Source organism: Tachypleus tridentatus, chromosome 12 (assembly GCF_004210375.1).
Source record: "Tachypleus tridentatus isolate NWPU-2018 chromosome 12, ASM421037v1, whole genome shotgun sequence".
Taxonomy (NCBI): Eukaryota; Metazoa; Arthropoda; class Merostomata; order Xiphosura; family Limulidae; genus Tachypleus; species Tachypleus tridentatus.
The window spans coordinates 17,892,794-17,920,183 of NC_134836.1; the positions used below are offsets into that span (position 1 = coordinate 17,892,794).

General features: G+C 32.4%; 1 protein-coding gene across 3 annotated transcripts in view; it reads right to left on the bottom strand.

The window, feature by feature from the left end:
• LOC143235034 (proton-coupled zinc antiporter SLC30A1-like) overlaps nucleotides 1-22,823 on the bottom strand; it is a 41,118-nt gene extending 18,295 nt beyond the window's left edge. For 2 of the 3 annotated variants that reach the window (XM_076472778.1, XM_076472776.1), the window contains exons 1-5: nucleotides 22,694-22,823; nucleotides 22,176-22,309; nucleotides 16,944-17,488; nucleotides 5,380-5,602; nucleotides 1,442-1,609 (exon numbers count right to left, since the gene is read on the bottom strand). In XM_076472778.1, coding sequence (XP_076328893.1) covers nucleotides 1,442-1,609; nucleotides 5,380-5,602; nucleotides 16,944-17,120 — 568 coding nt within the window. In that variant the 5' untranslated portion in view covers nucleotides 17,121-17,488; nucleotides 22,176-22,309; nucleotides 22,694-22,823. Of the gene's footprint in view, nucleotides 1-1,441; nucleotides 1,610-5,379; nucleotides 5,603-6,541; nucleotides 6,621-16,943; nucleotides 17,489-22,175; nucleotides 22,310-22,693 lie in introns of those variants that run through there. The other variant, XM_076472777.1, reaches the window with a different exon arrangement.
• Nucleotides 22,824-27,390: the final 4,567 nt, after the last annotated feature.

The window sequence follows — 27,390 nt, forward strand, 5'->3', positions numbered from 1 at the left end:
TATGATAGACATTCTAGTGATTTAAATGGTGTATATAATCTGGTTATTAAAATTTGCTATACATATAAGACATTATTTTTCAGAAACAATGACTGTTATGCTGTAAACCAGATTCAACCAGTAAACTGTAATTATATATATATATTTTTTTTCATTTAGGTTATTTACAAATCAGATTGTAACATAACATTTATTAACTATTGTCATTACTATAATACTGTATCATATTTCACTCTTGAATATGCACAATTATTCAATGAAATTATAAGCATCAGGTTCCAAAAAAAGATGTCTGCAAAAGTTTAGTAATTTTGAGTATGATACACAAACAATGAGCAACTTGTATATTCTCATACAGGACTGCAACAGAGGTATCACTCAAAACATATTACATAATTACAAGTTTTGTGCATCAGGTTACGAAACTACCTATTTTTGCATAAATTTTCCACAATGGACAATTATTTTGATGCAACATCTTAGTTGGTTTTTAGTGTATTATAAAATACAGATAAACATTAGTTTTACATATTGTTTTCAATTAAACACATCAGACATTGACAGTTCATCTTATAATTTGATACATAAAAGAACCGTTAAAAGCAACCATTATTAAACTATAAAACTTTCCACAGATAGATCCATAATTATGAAAAGGAGTGTAAAACTGATAGGACAAAGTGAAACTGTCATCTACTCACGGACAAAAATTCAATACCCACAGGACTTTTCTAAAAAAAGATGGGGAAAGGAAGGGTATTATAACCCTTCACCTTAGATCTGCCCAGGGTTTTAGTGGCAAAAAGTTCCCCAATAACTTGCTTCCATAAATTTTTTAAATCAACACATCATAAAACGTTTGTATCCTCCACTGGATTTCATGCTTTTTTGCCGAATGTGAATATCTTTGTCACCTTACCAATATGCTACTTAGACCATCTGTTATGGTTATATTTTTCATAACTGTTCCAATACATACAGATTTATGTACACTGTAAATTTTGCTAAACAGCAAGCTATTACTGCAATCTGAGGTAACTGCAGAGTTATTAGATACAAATAACTATGAACGTGTTCAGGTATAAAACAGATACTAACTTTTGTACTGTGTGCAGGACAGTTTTTTGAATTACTTTTATGAAGTATACTTTATAGGTGAGAAACTAATGCATATATTCTTTTAAAATTATAGTTTGAAAAAATATGCACTTATTTAGTAACTTTCTCCAGATGGAGATGGCATGAGCCTTTATCAACCACAAATAATGAAACCATCATTAATCGATTACAAATTTATAGTTTGATCTTGCTATTGCAGGCATTCTTCAATGTATATTATTTAGCTTCTGAATCTACTTCAAAATGTACAAAAGTATATTTATTACATTATCAGTTGTGATTAGAAAATACACCTCTTGGAAAAACTATATTCCTCACTTACAAATGTTTAATTTCTTATTGTCTTGATCATGATGTAGGCTAGATGGAGAATGAGAAGGAAATCTGTAGTTGCCATGATTATCATTTATGTCTTCTTCTGCCATAACATCTTCTATTGTTGGAAGGCTATGGTGATGCCCTCGACTATGACTATGTCCATGGCCATGATCTACAGCAAAAACAAGTTTGTTCAGTAATCGTGATACATGTATATCCTGTATGAAAACCACTGCACTATATTTTGTTTAGCTAAAGTAAGACTAGTAATATTAATTTTAGAAAATAAGAAAATGACTGAAAATTTCTCATCACTCAAATATACAAAAAGACAAGTACTATTTACATAACATTATCTTTTGTACATATCTCAAGACTGTTTAACCATAACTAAACATACCAATATACTTCAACAAAGCAAAATATTTGCTTAAATCAACTTTCTTTTAACAGATATAATGCAAAAAAGTTAAGGTTTTTGAACAACATAATGATCAAATGATGCCTTGGCCTTGTCTACTTAGAGATTAATTTTGTGTCATCAAGTGAGTACAGTGTACAGTAAAACCTTATAATCCAAATTAATTTGCAGCAAATTAATTTCTCCCAATTATAGACATCTGGATGGACAAATCAGTCACTCTGGATTCAATTGCCTCTATTTATTCCTTCAAAATAAGCTCATGTATTTTACAGAAGTTAATAACCACTATGTAAGTAACTTGTAATAATGACAATATACACAGTGTAGCTCTTGAAATTACTTAATGTGCATTAATGAAACTTGGCAAGTTTTATATAAATGTTACATTTCTCTTGTAAGTAAGAAATTCTAATTTTTCCACTATGTATTTTTATTAGCATTTTGTCTGTAAATATATGGAGTCAAGAGTATTGTCTGCTTTAATTGCAAAGTGATTTTTATGTTGTGACTGAAAACACTTTTCATCTGAAAATTTTCAAATTTCATCTGTGTAATCTTCCAAATATTCTGAATAAACATCAAATGTTTTTGTTTAAAAATCTTTATAGCTTATTTGTTATTTTCCCTACACTAACATAATAGCAATTAAGTCAGTTCTGACCAACCTTGTAACCAACATAAAAACTAGGCTTTTTCTTCTTTCTAGAAAGATTGCAAATTATAACTGTTTATCCAAAATGGCTTAAATCTCATAACAGTATACATCTAACTACAATTAATTTTACTGTTTTATTGACATTACTGTATCAAATTACATTATGTATGAGGTGCTTGTTAATATGCCTTGTGAGTAATTTATTACAGTTTTTATATCTTACTTAATCTAACCTAACACATTTCTAGTTTTTTACATAATAAATAAATACACATGAAAAATAAGAAATATACTACTTATCTATGTTGATAAAATATAAGCCTACTTTATTTTTTATACTACTGGAGTACTAAATGATTTATTTGATTATATACTGTATACAAGAACACAAAATAGTAATATATGAGAAGCAAAGTCCTATAACACAATTTTTGTACATATAACAAAGTAATATAATATGCCATTTGGCAAATTAAAGCTCTGGCTTTCTATTGGTTATTAATAATATACATTAGAGACAACTACTGGCAATTTGTAAAAGAGTATGTGACAGGCAAATATAGAAAATGGGTTTGACTTTATAATTTACAACTCCATGAAAAATCAAGATTGAAGGCTATCAAAATTTTGCTTTCCTGAATAATCTCTCTTATTATAACAGGTAATTTACATTAAATTATTTACTTCAGAGAGGTGGCAAATAAGTCAGAAAAGAAAACCTAGAACAGATGCTGTAATTCCCATACCAAGAAAGACTGAGGACTTTAAATATTTCTTGATAAAACTAAGAACTCAAAATTTATATAATATCAAAATCTGATTTATTAGCTTTGTTTTGATGCCAATTTTATTCATCCTGAATGATAATAAAGTAGTTTAAATAGATTTTGATTATAAACTCTGCAAAAGGTTGTGACATGCATTTTTACCAGCTGCTGCAAGAGTTAATAGCATTAATTATATATCAATAAATCTAAGTGTGTAAGTTTATTACTTTATTTGTTGTTAATAATCATAATAATTATGTAATCAAAGCAGCATTTTATTATTTTCATTAAAACTTTTTTTTTAAATTAATGGTTTATTGAATGCAAAATGTATTGGTAAAAAACAAAACAAAAAACAAATTACTTTCAAAAGAAAGATATAATCAGTCTCTTCTGAACTGATTTTTTTCTTTTGAAGCTTCTCAGCAACTTCAAGCAAATAAACATCATGCCATCTTTACATAAATCACAGATTTGTTTTAAGGTTATACTATGCTTTATTCAGACTGATTGGCTCCACTGGTGGACCACTTTCAATGTCAGATTTACTCTTAACTACATGCTTGATGGAAATATCTTCATCTGAAAACTCTTAACCAGATGGTTCTGTTGAGGTCAATGATCAGCCACTGATAACCATTACTACCTTCAGCAATTGTGTTTATATTAACACTTGTCTCTTCCACTTCCAACTTTGTGTCTTTTATTGCAAAGCATCCTCCAAGACATTGCAGTCATTTTCTGAAGAGTCCAAACTCTGTTACATCAAATTGTCATCCGACTTGATTAGCTTTTCCAATAAGCATTTCATCATTAATACACATTTCTTGACATAATATCACACATCCAGTGATAAAAAGTTTGCAAAGCTTTGAATGTCTTGCCCTTGTTTGCTGACCTGAATCTTTTGTAATATTTCCTCATTTCTCTTTGATGCAAAGAATATGAGAAGTATCTGACTTCTCTAAAAGATCATTTCTTTCTACACTGTAATACTTGGACTCAGTATTTACTTTCTTATATAAATAAACATAACTTTTCATAATACTGACATATCTACTTGTCTTCAATTTGAAGCACTGTAACTCGACATGAATGTAGCATAAAAGAAAAATGTCAAAGATCAAACCATCAAGAAGTAAACTGCAGATATATACTATATATACTATTGCCAATACGATATCTGGGGCAATCCCCTTCTTCAGGTATCACTAACTAAGCAGTAAATTCATAAATGAAAACATTCTAAACCAAAGGTCATGTGGCAATGTAACAAACAAACATATTTACAAACATTTACACACACACAAGCAAACAAATGTGGCACTCATTCTTCTTGGCTAAAATCTCTCTCATTGTAACAAATCAACAGTTAATGACTTACATGTATTATAGACTTAGCAGATGTACAGTAAGAGTTCATTTCAATTTTTGAAGATATATCTAAAATAGGATATGCAAATATATGCATATAACAACCATTTTAAACTTTCTTTGACCATTCTTTTACATACAAATACAACTGAATTTTGTCAAGGATATTACATAACAGTAACAGTGTGAAATAATATTTCAGAAATGGGAACTGAAAATTGTGCATTTTTTGAGCAAAAGCTGAATGCAAGCTTGAAGTTCAGAATACATGTGCAATAAATGTTAATGCTTTCTCTTACAGTAAATACAGATGGTCTCTTAATGTTGTAGAGAAAAACTTGCACATTATGTATTACACGCAAGTATTAAAAGCAGGCTATAGCTATCCTGTGACACCTACTGATAAACTGAAAATTCAAAAACATGTACTAATTAAAAGTAATGCTATGAGATTATTATGAAATAGTTATGAGTTAAATGCTGAAAACTGGAGAAACAGTGATAACCAACCAACATACCATCCCTTGTCGAAATCATGAAAGGAACAAATTAAGAGGAATGGTTAGAAGTTATAGTTTACATTATAATAAAATCCACATTACTTTCAACAAGTTAGTTTATTTAGTTTCCCACTAACTTTATACACAGAATATAAAATAAAGTTGGTTACAAAATAATTACACAAATGTAAAAATTATATCACTGATTTTTCATCCACTTACGATGAAAAAGGAATAATCCAATGACATTCACAAGCAACCCTAAAACACCAACATATAAAATTAACAAGGGATCATGGATCACTTCTGGTTCATAAAATCGTTTCAGGGATTCCACTAAAATTGAAAAGCACAAGGCAACAAGGAAAACCGCATTCACAAGTGCTCCTAAAACCTCTGCTCTTGCCCATCCAAATGTATTCTTTGACCATTTCTTTGGAGACATCTACATAAGTATTAATAAAAGAAAAAAGAATGAAATTTTTTCTACACTATGATTTAAAATGATGAGTATGCATATAATTATTTTTATTCTTATGTACTTAATTTGAAACACTTCGATCAGTGGTTTCCAAACCTTATGTTGTAACATACTAATGTGTCACAGCAAACTGCTAGCAGTATTGGAAGTTTCAGCAAATGAAATACGATTGACAAAATATAAAGAAACTCCACAAAAAATATTGCAAAATAAGTGGGTCAGAATTTCATCAATGAAAAGCCTAGAAACCACTGACTTAGATACATTTTAATTTTTATACATATGTACAAAACTTATTCTACATTCTACATAATTTTAATTTTGTAAAAATGAGTAAATTATGTATATGAACTTTTTAAAAATCAGTTGTTTAAAAAGTGTCTGCTCCCATAATAAAAACAATCCTTTCAAATTCTATTTTAAGTTTTTCTGTTATTATTTAAAGGTGTGTACATGTACATGCACAAAAAAAACATAACATGAAAAGCAAATCTTTTTTTTCTTCTAAACAGATATTACAATTAAGTTTGAAATTCATTTGTAAAATGTACTTTAATATAAATACCCTGTCCTTTTTGTACATTTTATATCCTATGCCTGTGGACAACTTGATGTATGGGTTATCAAGATGTATTTCAATATGTAAATAGGTATTAACTACACTTGCATATTAAAAATAAATAATAATAATATGTGAATAAGGAAATTATAGCTCTATTATTATAAATAAATAAATAAAAAACAATGACCAAACACTAATTTTTAATTATCATGAATGAGCACTGTTAAACTACAAACATTCTGAATTGGGAAAGACCTAATATTTAAGCATATATTCCTATGACATGTTTACAGCCTAATAACTTTAGCCAAGAACTTGCTACAATAAATATGGTTTCATACATTTGAACTTTGAGAAAGAACCAATACAGAAATCCAAAGATACGAAGTTTTCCCTCTTCTGACTTGAATGCAAGATAGGCTGAGAAGAAAACCAGCAAGGATATTGTTTTAAAACTTGAAGTCAGAAAATTGTGGTAAAACCTAATGTTGTTATGTATAACATGTGCAATGAAAGAAGTTTTTTGCAATACACGTGTGCACTCATTCACATGTTCAATGAGTATAATAGAAAAACAGCTTCTGTGTAGAATAATTGAATTTAGAGTTAACATTTGTTCTGTAACTATAAGATACTTAATATAAGAATGCACAAACAAAGACTTTATAGCACTGACAACTGAGAAGTAAAACTGATTAGATTCTATAGTTTCCCCATACATTATTATGATCAGTAAAATATGTAACATACCACATTTAGAAAAGACTTGGTGATAAAAAATTACATGTGATTTGGTCCTGGAAAACCTTTACAAAGAAAACTTGTGGATACTGATCACTAAGAACAAAATGTTTATTCTAACTTTCAAGGACAGGTTTAGCATGTTTGACAGTTCATCATCTTGTCAAATCAGTTATGAATGTTTTCAAGGTTATCTTTCATCCAGTTTACAAAATTTCCAATAGAGGTTTTGAAAAATAGAGTTGAATAGCATAACAACAGTAATAAATGCATATTTACAGACTACTAAAGTTTATTTGAACATTAACATTAATAGTAGTGACAGAAAATTAAAAAAAAAATTAGATTGTGCTTCTACAAGTGGGTTTACAGTAACTAAAAGATAGTAATAAAAATATGAAAAATATTTATTGAAACTATAGATTTCTAAACTCAATAATAAGTACAAAATACATTAAAAATAATAAAAACCTCTGATGCCACAAGGTGACATATCAATAAAGTAATGATGTTTAAGAACTGAACTTCTGATGGCCTACACTTCGATGTCAACCAGATGGCTCGTACAATGTTTCAGTTCTTATCCCTTCTTATGATAAACTAACAAGGCTTTTAATTAATGCTACCACTTAAAATCATATTGAAGCAATGCCATAAAAAAAAGTTTCTGTTGCACTTATGATATTTCTTACAAACTCACTAAGCTGTCATAACCATACTACATAAATAAGAAAATATTACATTTAAAATGATGTATGCTTATTGAGATAAAATTCACTGGCCTTACAGAAAAATAAACATTGCTCCTAAGTCACATTTTTTTCTTGTCTTTTGACAGTCTTGATCATTATTAAATAGTATGTATTTAAATAAATGAATAATTAATAGTAGTGGCTACAAACTTGCTATTGAATACACAATGAAAAAACCTGAAAATCATAGAAGCTACTGAATGTTACAGAATTTAGTGGGTATTACACACAGTCAATGTAAAGTTATTGGAAAATGGATGATGTTAATGTATATTCAAATACTTGATTAAAAAATATAATAGTTCACTCACAAACACACTATATATATGTATTACAATAGCAAAAATAAAAATGACCACAGCAGAATGCCATGAAACAACAAAAATAGTGTTGAATTTTATATCATGAGACAAAAAACAATAACCTGAGGAGGTAAACAACTTTTTTCAGGGATAAAAAAACAAGAAAGATTTACCAACAAAAACATACTTGGATTATTCAGTTTCTTGTTTCTGAATTTATATTTTTATCCTACGTGATCTATTAGGACCATGAAAACACTGTTTCACTGACAGCATAAGATATACATACATATATACATACATAATGCATGTGCAAAAGATGAAATTTTACATTAAAACCTTAAACACATTTTTTTAGAAATAGTTACCATACAATAACCATGTCTTCAACAGTCTTAATGCAGAAAAGCTGCGTTCACATTCGCAGCTGAATACTGGACATAGAAGCAACATTTTCATGAGAAGAAACACTTCACTAAACATCTGTTGGCTTGTTTCATGCATTTTACAGTAAGCATCCTTTGCACCTTTCAGAGATACTGCTTTTGTTGTTCCTTTAAACATGGGCAACTGAAACTAGAGCCGTTATGCAGAGATTTCTGGATAGAAGTTTATAACTGAGTTGTCAATCTTGCCAGATGTGATCATGTTCTCAAGTGCCAGATATTGCCTCAAGTCATTGTTTTCTGCATTGAATCTAGTGGTCAGATGTTCTACGACTGTGTCCACCAATTCAAAATATTGGCTTTCGTAGTAATCTCTAGCTGTTGCAGAATGGTGCGCTGAGCCATCACCTGTGATCCTTCTGGGGGGGGTCTGTGAATGCGTGGTAGTTCAATAGGCACCAGATCTAGGGAAGTTACCTTTTTCTCAGCTTCATCAAATATCTTGTTGTAATTTTCCTCTGTTTGCAATACGTGGAATTGCTCAAATGTCATTGCAGATGCTTCAGTCATGCCACTGTCGCTGATTTTGATTGTAATGCACAGTTTAGTTCCTCTAATGCAGCTAATGGATCCTGAGCCATCGACAATCCTAAAACTGTCTTTCCTTTGTCAAATCTGTCCAGCAAACCTCATGCTTTCACTTCATCTGATTTTTCATTTGCTAATTCAGACAAAGAATCAACAATGTCACTGTAGTGATCATTAGCACATGTAATTGCAGATAGGCAGCACAACCAGCATGTTGGTCACAGTGGGCAGATATATTTAACTGGACCATTATTGCTGTCTGACGATACAATATTTTCAAAGATTGTATTTGCCTGACCTCTGAAGCAAGACACCAAGTTCATGTACCCACTGGATAGAATCTCAAACACATTCATAAGCTTCAACTGCATGTTGCATTATTTAATTTGCCTTGTGTGCTCCACAGTGAAGTTGACGGTTGCTTCTCTTTTATTTTTGCCTGGGATCCACTGTATGCACCACTCATGTTAGCAGCTTTATCATAAGTTTGTGCTCTTAATCCTGACAGTGGTAAATTGAGTCTAGTCAGTACATCGAGTACAGTCGAGGATATTATTTCACCAGTTGTATTGGAAACATTGTACAAACCAAGAAATGTCTCATGGATGTCAAAGTTCTCATCTACATATTGTACACATATTGCTTCCTGTTCAGCACCTGTAACACCTTGAGTGCCATCAATCATTAATGCAAAGATTTTACTTTGCTGCACTTCGTGTGCTATGTTCCTCAGTATTTGATGGCTGAACATCTCCATTATTTCATTCTGAGCCTGGGGTGATGTGAATGTGGGTTTTTTTTTTACAAATAGGCCGTCAACTCAGGATCTTCCTCTTCCAGGAGCTTCCTTAACAGCAGGAAGTTCCCCTCTGTATCAGTATGTCCATGTAATGCTAAACCTTCATGCAGTAAGAAACGTAAACTTATGAATATTTTGGCTAGACTTCCTTTGCATTCTTCCTGCTGCTGCTTTTTTCCCTCATGTAGCTGGACAGTCACTGGAGTTACATCAAGTGAACCTTCTGAAGATATAGTGAATCTGTGCTGAGAGGACAATTGGTGTTCGTTGAATTTCTGTTTTGCCTTTTTCCAGTTGCAAAAACCGGTGGATATGAAGGTATACTCCACTGGCATCTCCAATTTCCCTGTAAAAAGGCCTCTATTTTCTGCCTTGGCACAATGAAAGCATACGACTTTTTGAGTTTGATTGTCGAAGTGCAGCCATGGGAACTCATCAAACCACTTGCCCTGGAAGTTGATATTTTGAGATTTTGCTTTCTGTCATGGTATTAGTTATGCTTCTGGATGGTATGGCTTTCCACACTGTATCTGTGGAGTGTCAAATTTTTCATTACTGTACAAACTTGTTTCACAACTATCTGATGGTTCATGATACACAAGCATTTTCAGACTCGTCCTCTGATGAACATGAAATTTTTTCTGTATGGCAAGTTTCTATTCCTTTGCTTAAGGTTGTTGGATTATCTGCATCTGCATTGTCACTTGTTGTACTAGTAACTGGCTTGCAAAACTGTCTAATATCGGAAAGTTTCAGATGCTTGCTTGTCATAATTGGAATCTGTTTCCCAGATGACTCAACAGGCTAAAATACAGTCTTTATTGAAAAACTCTAATGTACAATGAACGAAGATAGAACAGAATGGAAATAGTACTGAACCATACAATGTATTTAAGTCGAATGCGCGAACCTCACAGTGACTACCGAGCTGAATGACCACCTGGGCATCGCTGGGACAATGTGTGCGAGTTACAAGTAATTGCAAGTTTCTCGAAAAATACTCCGAGTGACCTGAACCTGTCATTAACTGTACACTAAACATACACTATGGTCAGGGGCTTTAGTAGCTAAGGACAGTAAGGCGTTCGACAATAAAACCTGCTAGATATGCATAAGATCAAATGGCATAGGAAAACTGCATGATATACACATAAGATTGATGCAGCTACAAGCTACAAATGGCCTGCCAAATCTTGATCACAGAAGTTTATGCTTGGGAGTAATTTCAAATTTCATGCTCTGTTCAATCTGTTGTGATGAAAATTTTACTGAATCTTACACTACGTACAAGACGTAGGTAGATCCCGTTATAGTACTTGCAAGCCTTGCATGTATACTTAAGCCTGCTGACTGATACTTACAAACTATTGCTTAGATCAAAAAGCTCAGAAGCATGCCTATATTAAAGATGTACATTTTGGCTACTGAGAAAGCCTACATCTAGGCCTAATTATGTAATTCGATTGGTAAGAACAAGAGAATCACAAGAACAAACACAATTTGTAAGCTTGTGATACAATAAAACAATTCAACAGACCAAACTGTAGGGGTGATGATTGTACGCACCATACCCCCCACCTAAAATGAAGGGGGATGTATACCCCCCACCCACCCCCAGGATCTATGCCCCTGTGTACAAATAAACATTTGTAAAAGTATACTGTTCCACTAATGAATGTAATACACTTTTATTTTTCTTAGAGTAATAATGATATGGATTTTTGGTGATGTGTTGGCACTTGTACATGCTTTTCCAGAAATAAAAAACCTGTACATCATTCTCTTATTTTGAAGAATGCAAAGACATGTGTTGTGTATATTCTAGAATAATATTAGAAAGATGTAAAAATAGTTTGATTGCTTAATATAGATGCAAGACCAAATTTCACATATTACATTAGATAATATAAAGACAAAAATGAAACTATGAAAACCTATTTCCTTTTGTTTTGCAAATTAAGAATAAGTAAAAAAACGGACTAATGTTAGAGTATTATCTGTTCTATTTTTTCTTAAAACACCAGATGTTTCAAGAAGTAATATAATAGTTAATTGCACAATATTATTTGTATAATATTACAATTTAAGTAACTTTCTATAAAGCAGGTTTGGATAATGAATATAAAATGATGAGCTGATTACGAGACCATTTTCACGATCTTGGGCCTAGTTGGCTTTTATACAATAAAATGTTTGAAAAACAAAGATTGAACATAACATTGAGATGATTGTACTTTTAACCATTTTCTTCCCAGTTTTTAAAAATATCAGTAATATTCAAGAGTAAGTGTTCTATTAGAAGTAGACACAATTTGGCCAAATCACATGAATATTGATCCTTTATCAGCAAGCAGAAAGATCAGGATAGATGAAAAGTAGAAGCACCAGAGTAAGACATGGTTTTCCCCAGTGGTTTTAATGGAAATTACAGATCAGGTAAGCACCTTTCCCTTTCATGGCGGGTTGTTTATATTACCCCAATTTTTAAAAAATTGCTCTGAAAATATGTCTAGAAGGAAATAAAGTTTAAAAATCTGATAAAAAAAACTTTCAAAATCATTTAGTAAAATATAACATAAATAAAATAAAAAGCCAACTATCTACTGAAGTTGTAAGCTGTTATCTGTATGACGGAAATGGCATGGACATGGTGTACTCAGATTTTCAAATATCTTTTTATAAGATGCTACAAAAAGACAAACTAATAAAATATCATTAGGTTTGAAAAAAGACTAACTTATCTGTAGGATTTTTGGATGGGTAAAAGATAAAGGTTTTTATTAATGGAGTTCAGTTCAACTGGACACAAATTATTAATGAGGTTGTTCTTGATGATGAGAAACCTACTTGAAATAAAAATGCATCTCAGAACTGCTAGTATGGGTATTAACACTTTTATTGATAAGGAGAGAAAAATGTTTCAACCTTTCTTATCAATAAAAGTGTTAGTACCTATGCCAGCCATTCCGAGATACATTATTAATGATGTTGTTGAAGGTCAGTGTTTTGATCTGCACTTTCTCCATTTACATAAATGACATTGCTAAAGAGACAATCAATAGCTTGAGTTGTCTCCCGATGACTTTAAACTCTTGGATATTTTTAGTAATATTGAGGAAGTTATGGTATTAGAAAATGATTATTAGAAATATTGGCATCCTGTGTGTTTGTATTGGGGGGACACACAAGGGGATTGTTGATAACAATTTAAAGTTGTTTCGATAGGATTTCACTTTGGTAAGTTCCTAAGTTCTATATCAATTTTCAGTTTAACAACAAAAATGTTATTGTTGCCTTGTAAAACAATGTCTTAAATGAAGTACAGGGTGCAGCTGTTAACCCCTTACTGGTGAAAGAACATGAACTTGCTGAAGAAAGTTCAGAAAATTTCTAGGATGAAACCTTGTTTCTGTCAGTTAAATGATGAGGTGCAGCTTAAAAAATTTTATTTGGCTAAAAGTTCAAGATATGGAAGCCCATATGTAGATGCATACTTGTTTTATTATTATCATCTTATTAGTTACAAACTTGTGAAAAGATTTATCTGGTATTTTTAGCTTAGTTTGATTACACTGCACAACAAAATTTTGCTTCTTGAACACTGTTGGGTGTTCCTTATAGATTTTTGGCTGCTGATCATGAAAATCACATCCAAATTTGCCCATCACATACTGTTTCATCATGTTTTTTCTTATGTTTGTGTCCAAAAATTTTTGTTTCTGTAAGAGACCTATGAACAATGTTTTGTGCAGTCTGGGCATGTCCAGGCATGAAATCAGGCCAGGTTGGAAGCTGTTCTGTGGAAATATGCAGCCCAGGCATGCCAGAGCCAGCTTGACACTGTCTCAGCAGGCTATAAAGTAGCTTGCATAGACAGATGCTGATCACTGGATTAATATAGACCTTATAGTGTGTACATATTGTTTCAGAATATAGCATTGCCTCAGTAGCACTGTGTAAGTTAGATGTTATAGACATTTTACAGGACGATTGGTGTCAGTCAATGTGCCTCATCAGTCGTAAAACTGCGTAACGTTCTGATATGCATGTGGCGAATGTACGCTTGTTCATCAGAGACATTCAATAACTGTTCTTGTGAAGAAAGCATATCATCTGTACTTTGGGTGTAAAATTGGTGATCGAGACCAGGAATGGGCACCTCACATTTGTTGTGCGACATGTACTGTCTGTCTAAGAGTTTGGCTCAGAGGCACTCGAAAGACAATGCCATTTGCTGTCCCGATGATATGGTGAGAACAGAAAGACCATGTGATGGACTGTTACTTCTGTTTCACTAATGTCTGGTTTCTCTGCCAAAAACAAGAAGTCAATTGAATACCCTAATCTGCCTTCAGCAATGAGACCTGTGCAACATGATGACAGTCTTCCAATTCCGAAACCAACAAAGGAATGAACCTTGGATGAACCAGATGAAGAAACTGCAATGCAGGGAACTGGCAGTGACATTGATCTGGATTTTGAACCGTGCTCTTTAGGCAATCCACATCTCATAACACAGTCAGAATTAAATGATCTGGTCAGAGACTTGGGTCTGTCATAAGCAAAATTTGAATTGCTGGGTTCGAGACTGTATGAATGGTGTTTGTTGTCACCAGTTACAAAAATTTCTGATTTTCGAAGCCGCCAAGATAATATAACCACATTCTTTGCACAAGTTGACAGTATCTGTCTCTGTGTTGACATCGAAGGATTGTTCTCTGCTTTGGGTTGTAACCATGACCTGCAAGAGTGGCATCTCTTTATTGATTCATCAATGTTAAGCCTCAAAGCTGTCCTGTTGCACAATGACAACGTTCACCCTTCAATACCTGTACTATGCAGCACACATGAAAGAAACCTATGAGAACATGGAAATGTTGCTGAAGCACATCCAGTACAGCAAGTACAACTGGAATATCTGTGGAGATCTGAAAGTCCTTGCTCTGTTACTGGGACTGCAGATCGGCTATATAAAGTACAGTGGAACCCCTCTAAAGCAGCCACCTTCAGGACTGAGACAAACTGGCCAGATTAGAGGGGTTCCACTGTACATAATTAGGGATTATGTAAACAAAAAAAAGGGACTGTGATGAATGAACGCTTTCAAGGTGTGACCGAATCTGAGGGGTGGCCGCTTAGAGGGGTTCCACTGTACTGTTGTTCCATCTGTGAATGGGACAGTCACGCCAAAGAGTCACATTATTCTAGACAGAGCTGGTCACTCCGTTAAAAGTTAGTTCCAGGACAGAAAAATGTGGCGCATGAACTGCTCATCGACCTAACAAAGATTTTTTTGCTTCCTCTTCACATAAAATTGGGATTTATGAAGAATTTTGTGAAAGCAATGAACAAAGAAGGTGAAGGTTTTCGTTATTTAAGACAGATGTTCCCAAGAATAACTGAGGCCAAGATCAAAGAGGGCATTTTTGTTGGCCTTCAGATCAGACATGTTATGAGTGACAAGCAGTTCGAAGATCTGTTAGTTGGGCCGATAAGATTGCCTGGAAAGCCTTCAAAGACGTTGTTGACAATTTTCTTGGCAATTACAGAGCCCCACATTACATTCAGCTGGTACACAAACTTCTCAAAGCATATAAAAAAATGAAGTGCAATATGTCACTCAAGATCCATTTCCTCCACTCACACTTGGACTTCTTCCCTGCAAATCTCAGTGCTGTCAGTGAAGAACACAGTGAAAGGTTTCATCAGGACATTGCTACAATGGAAAAACGATATCGGGGCAACTGGAATTCGTCAATGCTTGCTGACTACTGTTGGACACTGCAATACGATGCACCGGACATTGAATACAAATGAAAATCAGGAGCAAAACACTTTTAATTACGTTGAACTTAATAGCATATTAGAAACATAAACACAATTAAATATGTTATTGCCGGTAAACAGTTAACTGTCTATTTCTCAGAGTTTCTATGTGATGAAGCAAAACCAAAACTATATATGTGCATACCCACAATAGAAAAACAATTTTCCTTTGCAGATAACAGTTGAACCAAATGATCTTTGTCACTTTGCCTCAGGTTTTAATCATTATTATTACAAATGTAGATAACTGCAATAAAAAAAAAAAGTAGTCAAACTAAAGCATGCATTAATTTTTGAATCTAGACTAAATTATATACATATTTATATTGGTAAGAAAGAGTTAAACAGGTATTAAGAGTTAATGCTTAAAACCAAATAGTAGTAATAAAAATACCATTAAAGATGCATTTTTAGGAGCCCACAAGTAGTTTTAGGCACCAATCGTATAACTCATTGTAAAATGCATTCTCTACTGTGGAGGTTGTCAGAAAACAAAATCATTGAATTAACTAAAGGATGTTATATAAATTGAAAGGAAACTCAAGACATCAAAATCGGGTTGAACACCTGTTGTACAAGCATTCATAACGATGACATTTGTAGATTTTACACGACCAACAAGAGTTTGTTAACTTGGAAAGGTCCATTCATGGTTTTTCATAACTTCTGCTTGATTAAGCAATGCTTAGATTAATTTATGTCAAGTCAAGATGTTAATAGCTCTGATTTTAAAGGGTCACGCTAGTTACCTACAACCTAGCAGAAACATTTTTTTAGAGTGCTGTCAGCATTTTTGGGACCATTGACTCCCAGGCCCCTGCTGATTTTCAGACCTGTAGTACATAATGAATTTAAATTAAAGGCATGTAAAAAAGCATTTCAAATCAATGTTTGTGTTCAAAAGGCCTTTCATTCAATACCAGCACTGATCAGCTGAAGATGTTTGCAGGCAAGGATCAATTAAAAATGCTATTTCATATGCAGCAGTAGTCTCTGATTTGAAACCTGTAAGGAACTGGTTAAACAGAACGAAAAAACAAAACATTTATATCTTAGTCTGGTTTTTATCACTATTATTAAGCCTTATGGCTTCTATGCTTTATTTTAAGATTTTAAATCATAATACCAATAACATAAAAACTTATCTTTTATAAACAGAAATAAACAAATGATTAGCCACAACTTTGAAATCTAAAAGAGTGTATGTACTATATCCTGGATGAGGTACACAACACAAACAATTACAATAAATTATTCATCTTACAGTTACACTACATTTTGATCAATTTTCAAATTATCATTAGTATTAATTAGACAAAAATATGAAAAATTCAGATTGACTGGCTTACCTTAACAGAGAGAAAAGCAATGACTAGGGCTATTACATCAGATAGCATGTGAAAGGAATCAGCCACTAAAGCCATGGAATTGGTAACGTAACCAACAACAATTTCCACCAGAAAAAAGTTTGCAGTGAGGCTGAACATGCTAATTAGACGGCATTTTTTCCCAGTATATCTTCCCATATTTATAAGTTATGTATATTTTGCAAGAGGTTACAAAATAAAAGACTGTTTTTAACTTAATTTTGTTTATTAAATTATAAAGACGGGCATCTCACATGAATTACAATTACTTTTTCATATAACTGACTTAAACATTTACTATCTTATGTTTTGATGACCTGTACAAATACTATGCAGAATTGTTACAGTATTAAACATGGCTCAATCAAACAAAGTAATTTCTTGCTAAATGCAGAGGTTGTTTTTTCTTGCTGTCGTTTGTCACAACAAGAGTTCGAGTAGACAGCAAAATATTCTAATGCTTTAGCATGTTTTTCAATGTTTTGATTTAGAAATAAAGATATTTGTAGATTTCCTTCTTCAAGCACCTATAAACATAAAAAAGATAAAATTTATTTAATAAATGAATTTATCTGTAAAAAACCACTCAAAATTGTACACATTTTAAGATACTTTCATATTATATAACTATGTACATCTTAAAAAACATCATTGCCACTTATGGGTGTTTGTAACTTAAAAAGACATCTCAACATGAGTGACAAAGCCTATACTAATAGATTAATTTCACTCTAAATCACTTATATTGTTGATCAACATTAGTGAATACTGACAAATTAGAAACAACAAAATCTGTCAGATGCCTGCAGTGATACAAACTTAGATTTATAAACAAAAACATTATGCAATTTTTTTTCTATACAGTTAATTTACATATTTAATTTCTCTGAATATAAAGTAATAAAATTAAACTGAATTCCATCAAAATGTATGATTAACTTACAAGTAAATAACAAAATAAAAAGTAATAGAAAGAACAACAACAAAAATAAAAATTACACAATTTATACAGGAAATGTAGCTATGAAGCTTTTAGCATTTCTTTACTATTATTTGCCAAATCACCATATGAAAATATATATATATATATATATGCAAACACAAAATATGGAGATTATGTTGGTGAGCACATCTGCTAAAATGAAACGTGTATTTCTTAAACAATATTTATTTTCTGCATACATTATACCTTTCCTATCTTCACTACATAGTTTTGGGGGCACTTGATAAAAAATACATAAAACTTTCAAACAACTGGAATACAAGTTTTATTACTTACAAAAGACAAAATAGTGAATTCATGCCTAGCTAGGACTTGATAGACATGTTAATAAATAATACAACATAAATATCAATGTTATTAATTACAAGGGAATTAGATGAAAGAACCAGAAAATAAAAACTTAATTCTAAGACTAAACCACTTCTCAGGATCAACAATATCAAGCGGCAAAAAAATTAGCAATAATTCATTCTAACAACATCCCATGAACTGATTTTTAAGACAAGGAAGAGACTTTTTTTTTAGTAGCAACATCTTATGTGACTGCTTGACTTAAATAATTTTGACAGCATTAATAACTGTACATTATTGCTAGGGAAAGCTTGTATCAGTTTCAAAATACAAAAGCACTCAATGTTCTTTAGTTAGGTGAGTTAGCATTTTAATACCAGTAAAAATTCATAGGTGAGCTAAATGGCAGAAGGTTTAATAAATGAAAAATGAACAAAAATTATAATAAAATTAAAGTAGAATTCACTATCTCACAAAAGGTATTGGAACACTATTTTAATTCACTGCTGAACTTGTATTGCAAACTTAAAATTCATCACTTCTCACTTTTATTTCCTCAAAGAAAAGATCTTAACCTATTCCTATAAACTTTCCATCCTTACAATCATCCTACCAGCTCTCTGAATGATTTCAAATAAGTTAGTATCTTTTCTTAGCTAAGAACCCCAAAACTGCACACAACATTTCAAGTGAGAATTAACTAGCAATCTGGGTAGAGATAGTAGCTGTACCTCTAGGAAGTAACTAATACATCTGTACATACACCCTAAAATTGTAGTAGCTTTGCTATTAGCAATAGCATACTACCTCAATAGTTTAGCTAACCTTTACACCAATATACCAAGATCCTTTTATTTATTTATGCTATTCAGTGAGTTGCCATTTATATTAAACAAGTCAGCCTAAATGTATTACCTTGAATTTACTATATTTTTCAAAGATCACTAACTACATATTTGTCAAATTTACTTATTACTCCCAGTTATTCTTTAATGCTTGAACCTCATCAATACAGCTGGAAATATCCAAGATTCTTGTACCTTTTGCAAACTTTATTAATTCTGCTCCTATCAATGTCATTAACATAAATCAACATACAGAAGTAATGGCACAAATGCTGATATCCAACATATTCTTATAAGCAACATGGATCCAGTCTGACTGGGCATTACTAGTTTACAATGTTCAAAAAATATGTTGGTTCAAGAATGATAGATGTAATAAAAACCCTATACAACTCAAGTGCTTTCAAAAGGTAGACCTTTCCTCTTCAGGGGAAACTCCCAGGTTATAGAATTTTTACTTCATGGGCATTATAAAAAAAATTAAATTTAGTTCTTAATTTTAAAAGAGCCAATTTGAGGCTACAAGACATGTCATTAGTAAATTGGAATAATGAGTAAAAAGTGTTGTAGGACATAACAAATTTGAAGTAATAAATTATTTTTAATCTCAGATAAGCATGCTCCTAGAAAGGGAATAGGATAGATTCAATCTATTATGTTACTAAATATGAAAGAATATCAGCAATGAATAAAACAAACTAAAGTTCTGTTAAAAGATAGCATGTTCCACTATCAATATCACTTTTTCTTTTGCTTACAGTTGTTTGCCTACCTATACCTACTTAAGAATGCTGTAAATTTAAGTTATACTGACAGATAAGTTTGAAGTTTTTATATAAATATAGGAAAGATATGTAATTAATTAAAATTAAAATAATGTGCAAAAAAAGGTAAGAAAAATTAAAATTAGGAATATTTCCTTAAAGAATGCTGAAGGCAAGTTCTTTTTTCATCCAAGGCAATGAGATAGTCAAGATTTTAAATTATTCTACAAGAGAAGACACCAGTAATATTCCTCACCCTGAAGATCACATGAGAAATACTGGAAATGATTGGGAACATTAAGATATTAAAATCTTGGTTGCAGTGAAAAACATCAATATTAAAACTCTATCAAATACCAGGGACAACTCATTTCCACAAATTTTTAAGCAGGTCAGAAATAAAATATGTGAACCTCTATTATTTACTAGTTCAACAGTGGGCAGGCACCTAAGGTTTGGAGTTGTTGATGTTACTTCTAATTTCGATGACATCAATAAGAAATACCCTGGAAAATATATGGCAGTAGATTATACTTCTATAGCATGCAAATTTCTAGACTGATGAAAACAGTGTTACAAAATTATTTTGTGAAACTGTAATATTTGAAAGTTGATATACATCTGGCATTACTAATCTTCGTTTTTTGAGAATATTACTTCTTATCTCAACAACAGTGTACATGTACTTGAGTTTGTAAAGTGGTTCTGATAAAATGCTTCATAAGTGGTAACTTAAGACAATCACATACTTACTACATTGTGGGAAGACTAATTGGACTGTAGTGTGGCAGTATGGGAGAATGTGAAAGGTTGTTATAAATGGAATCCAGTCACACTATATCCTTGTTACTAGTGAATTTCTCAGTTGTCAGCATTTATGCTTTTCCCTTTTCTTACTTATATTACTCATATTGATGTGGGCATATTTAATCAATTTTACAGATGACATTAAACTTTTGGGTATTTCTACTTGTATAAACAATGTTATTGAGGTATTACAGAACTTCTTGGATCAACAGGAAAACTGTACAAATACTTAGGAAATGACTTTGAATTATTGCAAATCCAAAGTATTACATTTGGGATACCATAATTTGATTATACGTTTAACACTTAAGGGATAACAAAGTTATTTACCCATTCTCAAAAAAAAAAAAAAAAAAAAAAAGAGGGGGTCATTTGATAGCAATTTAAGAAAATGATTCTGACATATCAGTGGATAATTCAGCCAATCCATTAAAAAAATGTTCTACTACTGTAGTAAAGTTAATAATTTTAAGATATACTTATAGTTTACACCTGATTTACATCAATTATCTTATCATATAGAATACTAGGAACAGATTTGGTTTCCATCTCTAAAAAGGGGCACTAAAAAGGATTAAGAAAAGGGCTACCAGAGTAATTACTCAGATGGAAGGGTTATATTACAGGGATAGATTAAGGTCTTATTATCTCTTGAAAAAAGAAAGAGGTAATTTTATACAGTTCTGTCAAGGTTATCCAGGGGATGAATAGTATAAAGGCATCTGTTTAATGAAACAGATTAAGATAGTTGGTCTGTTGGTCCCAAGTTGCAGCAACAGCTAATGGAGTGAGGAGATATACTGTTATCAAAACTAGACCTATTATAGTAGTGGATTAAAAACCCTTGGAATTTGCCCTGTGAATGAAATAGTTGTTAGGTTTACTTTGGGTCATGTAAATTTTTATTTTTCAAAATGGGGTCATGTAGGTAAAACAGTTTCCAAAACACTGCCCTACATTTTTTCTGCCTTTTGCTTTCCCCTACACAATCCCCTTATATTCAATTAACTAGTCTTTTTACCCAACACTTAGCTAATCTTTTGTGTAGTACCTTATCAAAGGCTTTCTGAGTATGTTTTAAAATTACTAAATGTATCAAGTCTACATTCTTTCTATCAATCCAATTCCAGATAACAAGTAACAACAAAAAAACCAGATTATCATGTTATATTATGATAATTTTGACAATATACATTATCACTATATACTTTTTATATAGGCTCAGTAACATTACAAATGTAACTGAACTTGATTTTAAGTGAGTAGAATTTAAGTTTAACTTGCAATGCAAGTTAAATAATTAAGCAATATGCCAATTTATAACTTTAATAATAGTAATGTTACTAACTGAAATTAATTAGGTCTGCACTAGGACAGTTTAATTTTATAATTTGATACAACAATAAACTAGTATTTTTAACAGTACTATATGTTTTAAAATTACTAGTTAAATTCTGTAATCTTTGTGAATCATGACAAAAAATTTAAATTAATGAAAACAAACCTCATCATTGACGTCATCAAGCAGAAGGCTAAGTGACACTGAACGAATATTTCACAAAAGTTTCTTCTTCATATTCACTCACGGCAATATCAAATTAGATGCATATAAAAACCTAATGAACACTGCGTTGTAAACTGTGTAAGATAATCGTATAATTTAAACAGAGAAATATTACAATTTAAGAATTTTAAGAGTATTTTACACCGAACAATAATAGAACTGTTAGTAATACAGTATACCATATATTATTGCGTCACCTTCACTTTAAGTTTAAAATTTAAGTCTTAATCTGTCTTTTAAGTTAATGTATTTAAATTTCGTAATTTAGCCTTTACACCTTACCGAACAAACTAGAGTAAAATTATGTTATACGTTAAGTTACGCTGGCCTAAATTTTAAAGTATAAATTCGTATGGCCCAAAACTTTAGAATGTTAATTCACCTTACAGAAAGTCTATCGGTATCAAGATTAACTTAGTAACACTAACACTCACAACAACAACAGGAAATACACTTACACCAAACTACAAACAACTTATTTCTAAGGATTTTGAGAGTATCGCAAACTTTGCGCTCAACACCACCATTTTACTGCACCCGGCACAAGATTATTTTCGCACCAGGACTTCCCTTTGTCCTGTATGTCTCTGCTAAGCGCTTTTGTTTACGTTGAAGAAATTCACAGAACGTGAGAAAAAAGAAGAAAATGTGTTGCAAGTATTAGAATCATACAGTTGTAATCTTTTTTTGCATTTATTACACTGAAAAATAATCTATCAAAAAATGAATGTTTGAGAACTATAAGTAACAACTGTGCTAATATACACAAAATAACACGCACCAATGTTATAGCTCTGATGCAGCTGACAATGAAAAAGTAATTAATAATAAAGTAATTACTGCTACTCATGTATAACAGATTTATGATTGTTTTTGAATTTCGCGCAAAGCTACACGAGGGCTATCTGCGCTAGCCGTACCTAATTTAGCATTGTAAGGCTAGAGGGAAGGCAGCTAGTCATCACCACCCATCGCCAACTCTTGGGCTACTCTTTTACCAATGAATAGTGGGAATGACCGAACATTATAACGCCCCAAGGCTGAAAAGCCGAGCATGTTTGGTGCAACGGGGATGTGAACCCGCGACCCTCAGATTAAGAATCGCACGCCTTAACCCACCTGGCCATGCCGGGCCGTAACAAATTTATAAAACACCACAATAAATCCAAGTACCCCATATTAAAAAAAAATTCTTTATGATCCACTTTATTATTCCTTACATGTAATAACACTCAAATTAACCTTTAGTTAACAAACGTTTTTGGGTTTAAATTCAAATCTAAATTGATGTTTGAATGTTTCTAATGTAAAGGTTCGGACCTGTTTTGTTGGATCGTTCCTAGGCATTGCACTGGTCTCTTAAATCTATCCCGATAACCACCTTTTAACCTTCATCTGATCAGTAACGCCATTGTTTTCTTTGTCAGGTATGAAAAGTTCGAATAACGAAGTAAAAATGTTTATGGCAACATGTGGGATTCTCGGGACAGTCTTCCATGAATTATGCTACCACAGAGAGTTCTAGTGATCCTGTTATTAGAGGATTCCGTGATTATAGGTTGCGGGCAACGTCTACTCCTCTGGGACTATGAATTATGAAGTTGGAAACCATAAAAGCCACAACGGAAAATATTGTGTCAAGATAAAGATGAGAACTCTTAAAGAATTGAAAGTCTGAACATTGTATACCAAAAGATGAAAAGACTTCGCAGTGTGATATCGCAGGGCATTCTTCTTTCTATTCGTGGACCACCCAAATTATATTAATATTTATTCCGCGAACCAGAGTGGGATCTATATGTTATAACACCATTTCCTTTCCACAATTATGCTACTTTTCCTGTAGACATTAATAGCCTGTAGACCGTAAACTGAGAATCACTGTCATGGGGCAAAAAGAATCAATTAGATTAGTCCGAGACTGTAATGTATGAATTCATAAGAGATGAACGTCACCAAGGAGTAAGTGTTTGTGCGGAAGGCTCTTAACTTATCTCAAAGAGAGGTTAAGTCAGTCAAATTTAAAGCAAAACTCTTTGATTTAGCCATCTATGCGCTCACATCTGATAGTAAGAAGAAGAAATTTTCTTCAAATTTTGAGAAAGGTATGCAGGTAGTAAACTCAAAATAATATCTGATGATAATGGATGATTTTAATACAAAAATAAATAAAAGGATTCACGCAGGGTAAAATAGAAGTTAGAACAACTTAGAAATAATATAAAGATATACAATAAAAGTCGATTTGAAATGTTAATAAAAGAAAAACTTGCCTAACATAAATGAAATGCATAGAAAAATAAAAAAGTTGAAAAGGAGCCATTAAACGTAAGGACTACTAGTTACTTTTTGAAATTGAGGATGATAAAGAGAAGTGAGTGGAATTCATGAGATAATTATAAAATGTAACCAGCCCTGTAACTGATGTAAATAATCAACAATGACCGACAATTCTGAAAAGTGTAATACGGAAGACATTAGATAGTCTGTTTGTTTGTTTGTTTTGAAGTTAAGTCCAAAGCTACATAATGAGCCATCACGGGCATCGAAAACCAGTTTTTAGCATTTTAAGTCCTCGAACATTTTGCTGTGCCAGTGGGAGAAGAAGCCATTAGAAGATTGAAAAAAATGCGAAATCTTGAAGAACAGATGCAGTTTAGCAGAATATTTAAAAGAAATAGACATTGTAGGGTTGTACTATCTGACTGCATTTATAGAGAAGTAACAATACTCACATGCTGGAGTAATGGAATACGAACAATATAAAACTATTGGCATGATTATTCACACATGAAAAGTGTTACCAAAGGTAATCTTCAATATAATTAAATAAGTGGTTGAGAATGAGGTGTCGTAACAACAATGTGGTTTTAGAAGAGGTCTGGACATCCGAGAGAGCATATTCGCCTTTAGGATGTCAAGGAAAGAGACAGAGGGATGTAAAATAATGTTTATGTATGCTTCATATATTACAAAAACATTTTTGACAATGTTATCTATGATACGTTAATCGAAATTTTGCATCAGACTGAGGTAGATCAATCAGATATTAAAATACTGATTTTTTTTTTTTGCTGGTGTAAATAAGCTGAAGCTAGAACTAGCAGAAAATGAAACCGTTGGTTTCAGTTAATAAAGACATGATAAGGACATGCGTTGTCACCAACATTATAACATTTGTATGCAATCTATAGAGTGGCTGGTGAAAAGATAAGTACTAATATAGAAGAGATTACAGTTAATGGAAATAGAACTGTCATAATACGTTTACTGATGATAGAGCACTTACTTGTGCATCTGAGGAAACCAGAATTGTTGATAAAAGGAAAAGGCTATGGACTTAGAATAGATGTAAACAAAAAAAAAAAAACAACGAAGGTAATGGTGATTTCAAAAAGTTCCCATCAAAAGTATTGGAATATGTAGAGGAATTCTTACTTAGGGATAAATATCAGTAGTGATGGAAAATGTAAAAAATATAGGAATGTCAAAAACAAGCAATCGTCACTCAAGTATTACTCACAAAAAATGTAAACTTAAAACTGAAGTCAGCCATATTCTATAGGATGTAAACATGGACCATGACAACTGAAAAAAACAACAGTTTTGGTTTGGTTTGTTTTGAATTTCGCGCAAAGCTACTCGCGGGCTATCTGCGCTAGCCGTTCCTAATTTAACAGTGTTAGATTAGAAAGAAAGTAGCTTGTCACCACCACCCACCGCCAACTCTTGGGCTACTATTTTACCAAGGAATAGTGAGATAGATCGTTACATAATAACGATTTCACGGCTAAAAGGGTGAGCATGTTTGGTGTGATGAGGATTTGAACCCGCGACCCTCATATTATAAGTCGTGCGTCCTAAAAAATGGCCCTGCAGGATCCCCGACTGACGGATCGCTCAAGAAAAACATTTCTGTGGTACAAATAATATAATTAATTAATCTTTTAGATCCAGTAAAGGCCCCCCAGTGGCTCAGAGGTATGCCTGCGGACTTACAACGCTAAAACCAGGTTTCGATACCCGTGGTGGGCAGAGCACAGATAGCACATTGTGTAGCTTTGTGCTTAATTTAAAACAACAATAACAACAGATCCAGAAAAACCGAAAATCTACAGTGTTTTAGTAAAAATTAAATAAGTTTGCTATTAGTTTAAGAACTTAAATATTAAAACAGAGAGGAAAGATAATTTCATAAAGTTTATAGAGAAAAGAATGTGACCATTTAAAATTCAAAATAAAAAACTAATGTCAAAACTCAGACAGGTTATAGACATAATTTCAAAATTTGAGTTTTATTTCAGTCTATAACATATTTCGGCATTTAAATTTTTTTTCCATCACTGATTGTTTTAGCATATAACGTAAGAACAATAGCAACATATGAAATGGAAAATATAACATCAGACTTGATTTTCAAATATTCCTTTGGCAGAGTCAAAGAACTCGAAATATATTGTTTGTTTTGAAGTTAAGCACAATGAACTATCTGTGATCTGCCTACAACAGGTATCGAAACTCGTTTTCTAGCTTTGTAAGTTTTTAAACTTAGCGATGTGCTGCTGTGGGGCCAAAATACGTTGCAGACTCAACGAACTACAATATATTTAAATCAGGCTTAACACTAAAGTAAGAGAGTTAGTAGAAGAAACATCTTTAATTTTTGTGACGTGGGGTTTATTAACTAAAAGCATGCGACTACAAAATAGATTTATAATAATTATTAAGAATACAAAACTGTTTATTTTCAATACTTTTCAATACATATACACAGAGGTGTCTCCTAGTTTACATCTGAGGCACTTGCAAATATATATTATAAATTCATCAAGATGAAAATAATTGAAATATTGTTTGTTTTGTTTGTTTTTTGGAATTTCGCACAAAGCTACTCGAGGGCTATCTGTGCTAGCCGTCCCTAATTTAGCAGTGTAAGACTAGAGGGAAGGCAGCTAGTCATCACCACCCACCGCCAACTCTTGGGCTACTCTTTTACCAACGAATAGTGGGATTGACCGTCACATTATAACGCCTCCACGACTGAAAGGGCGAGCATGTTTGGCGCGACCGGGATGCGAACCTGCAACCCTCGGATTACGAATCGCACGCCTTAACACGCTTGGTCATGCCGGGCCCGTAATAGATGAAGGGTTAT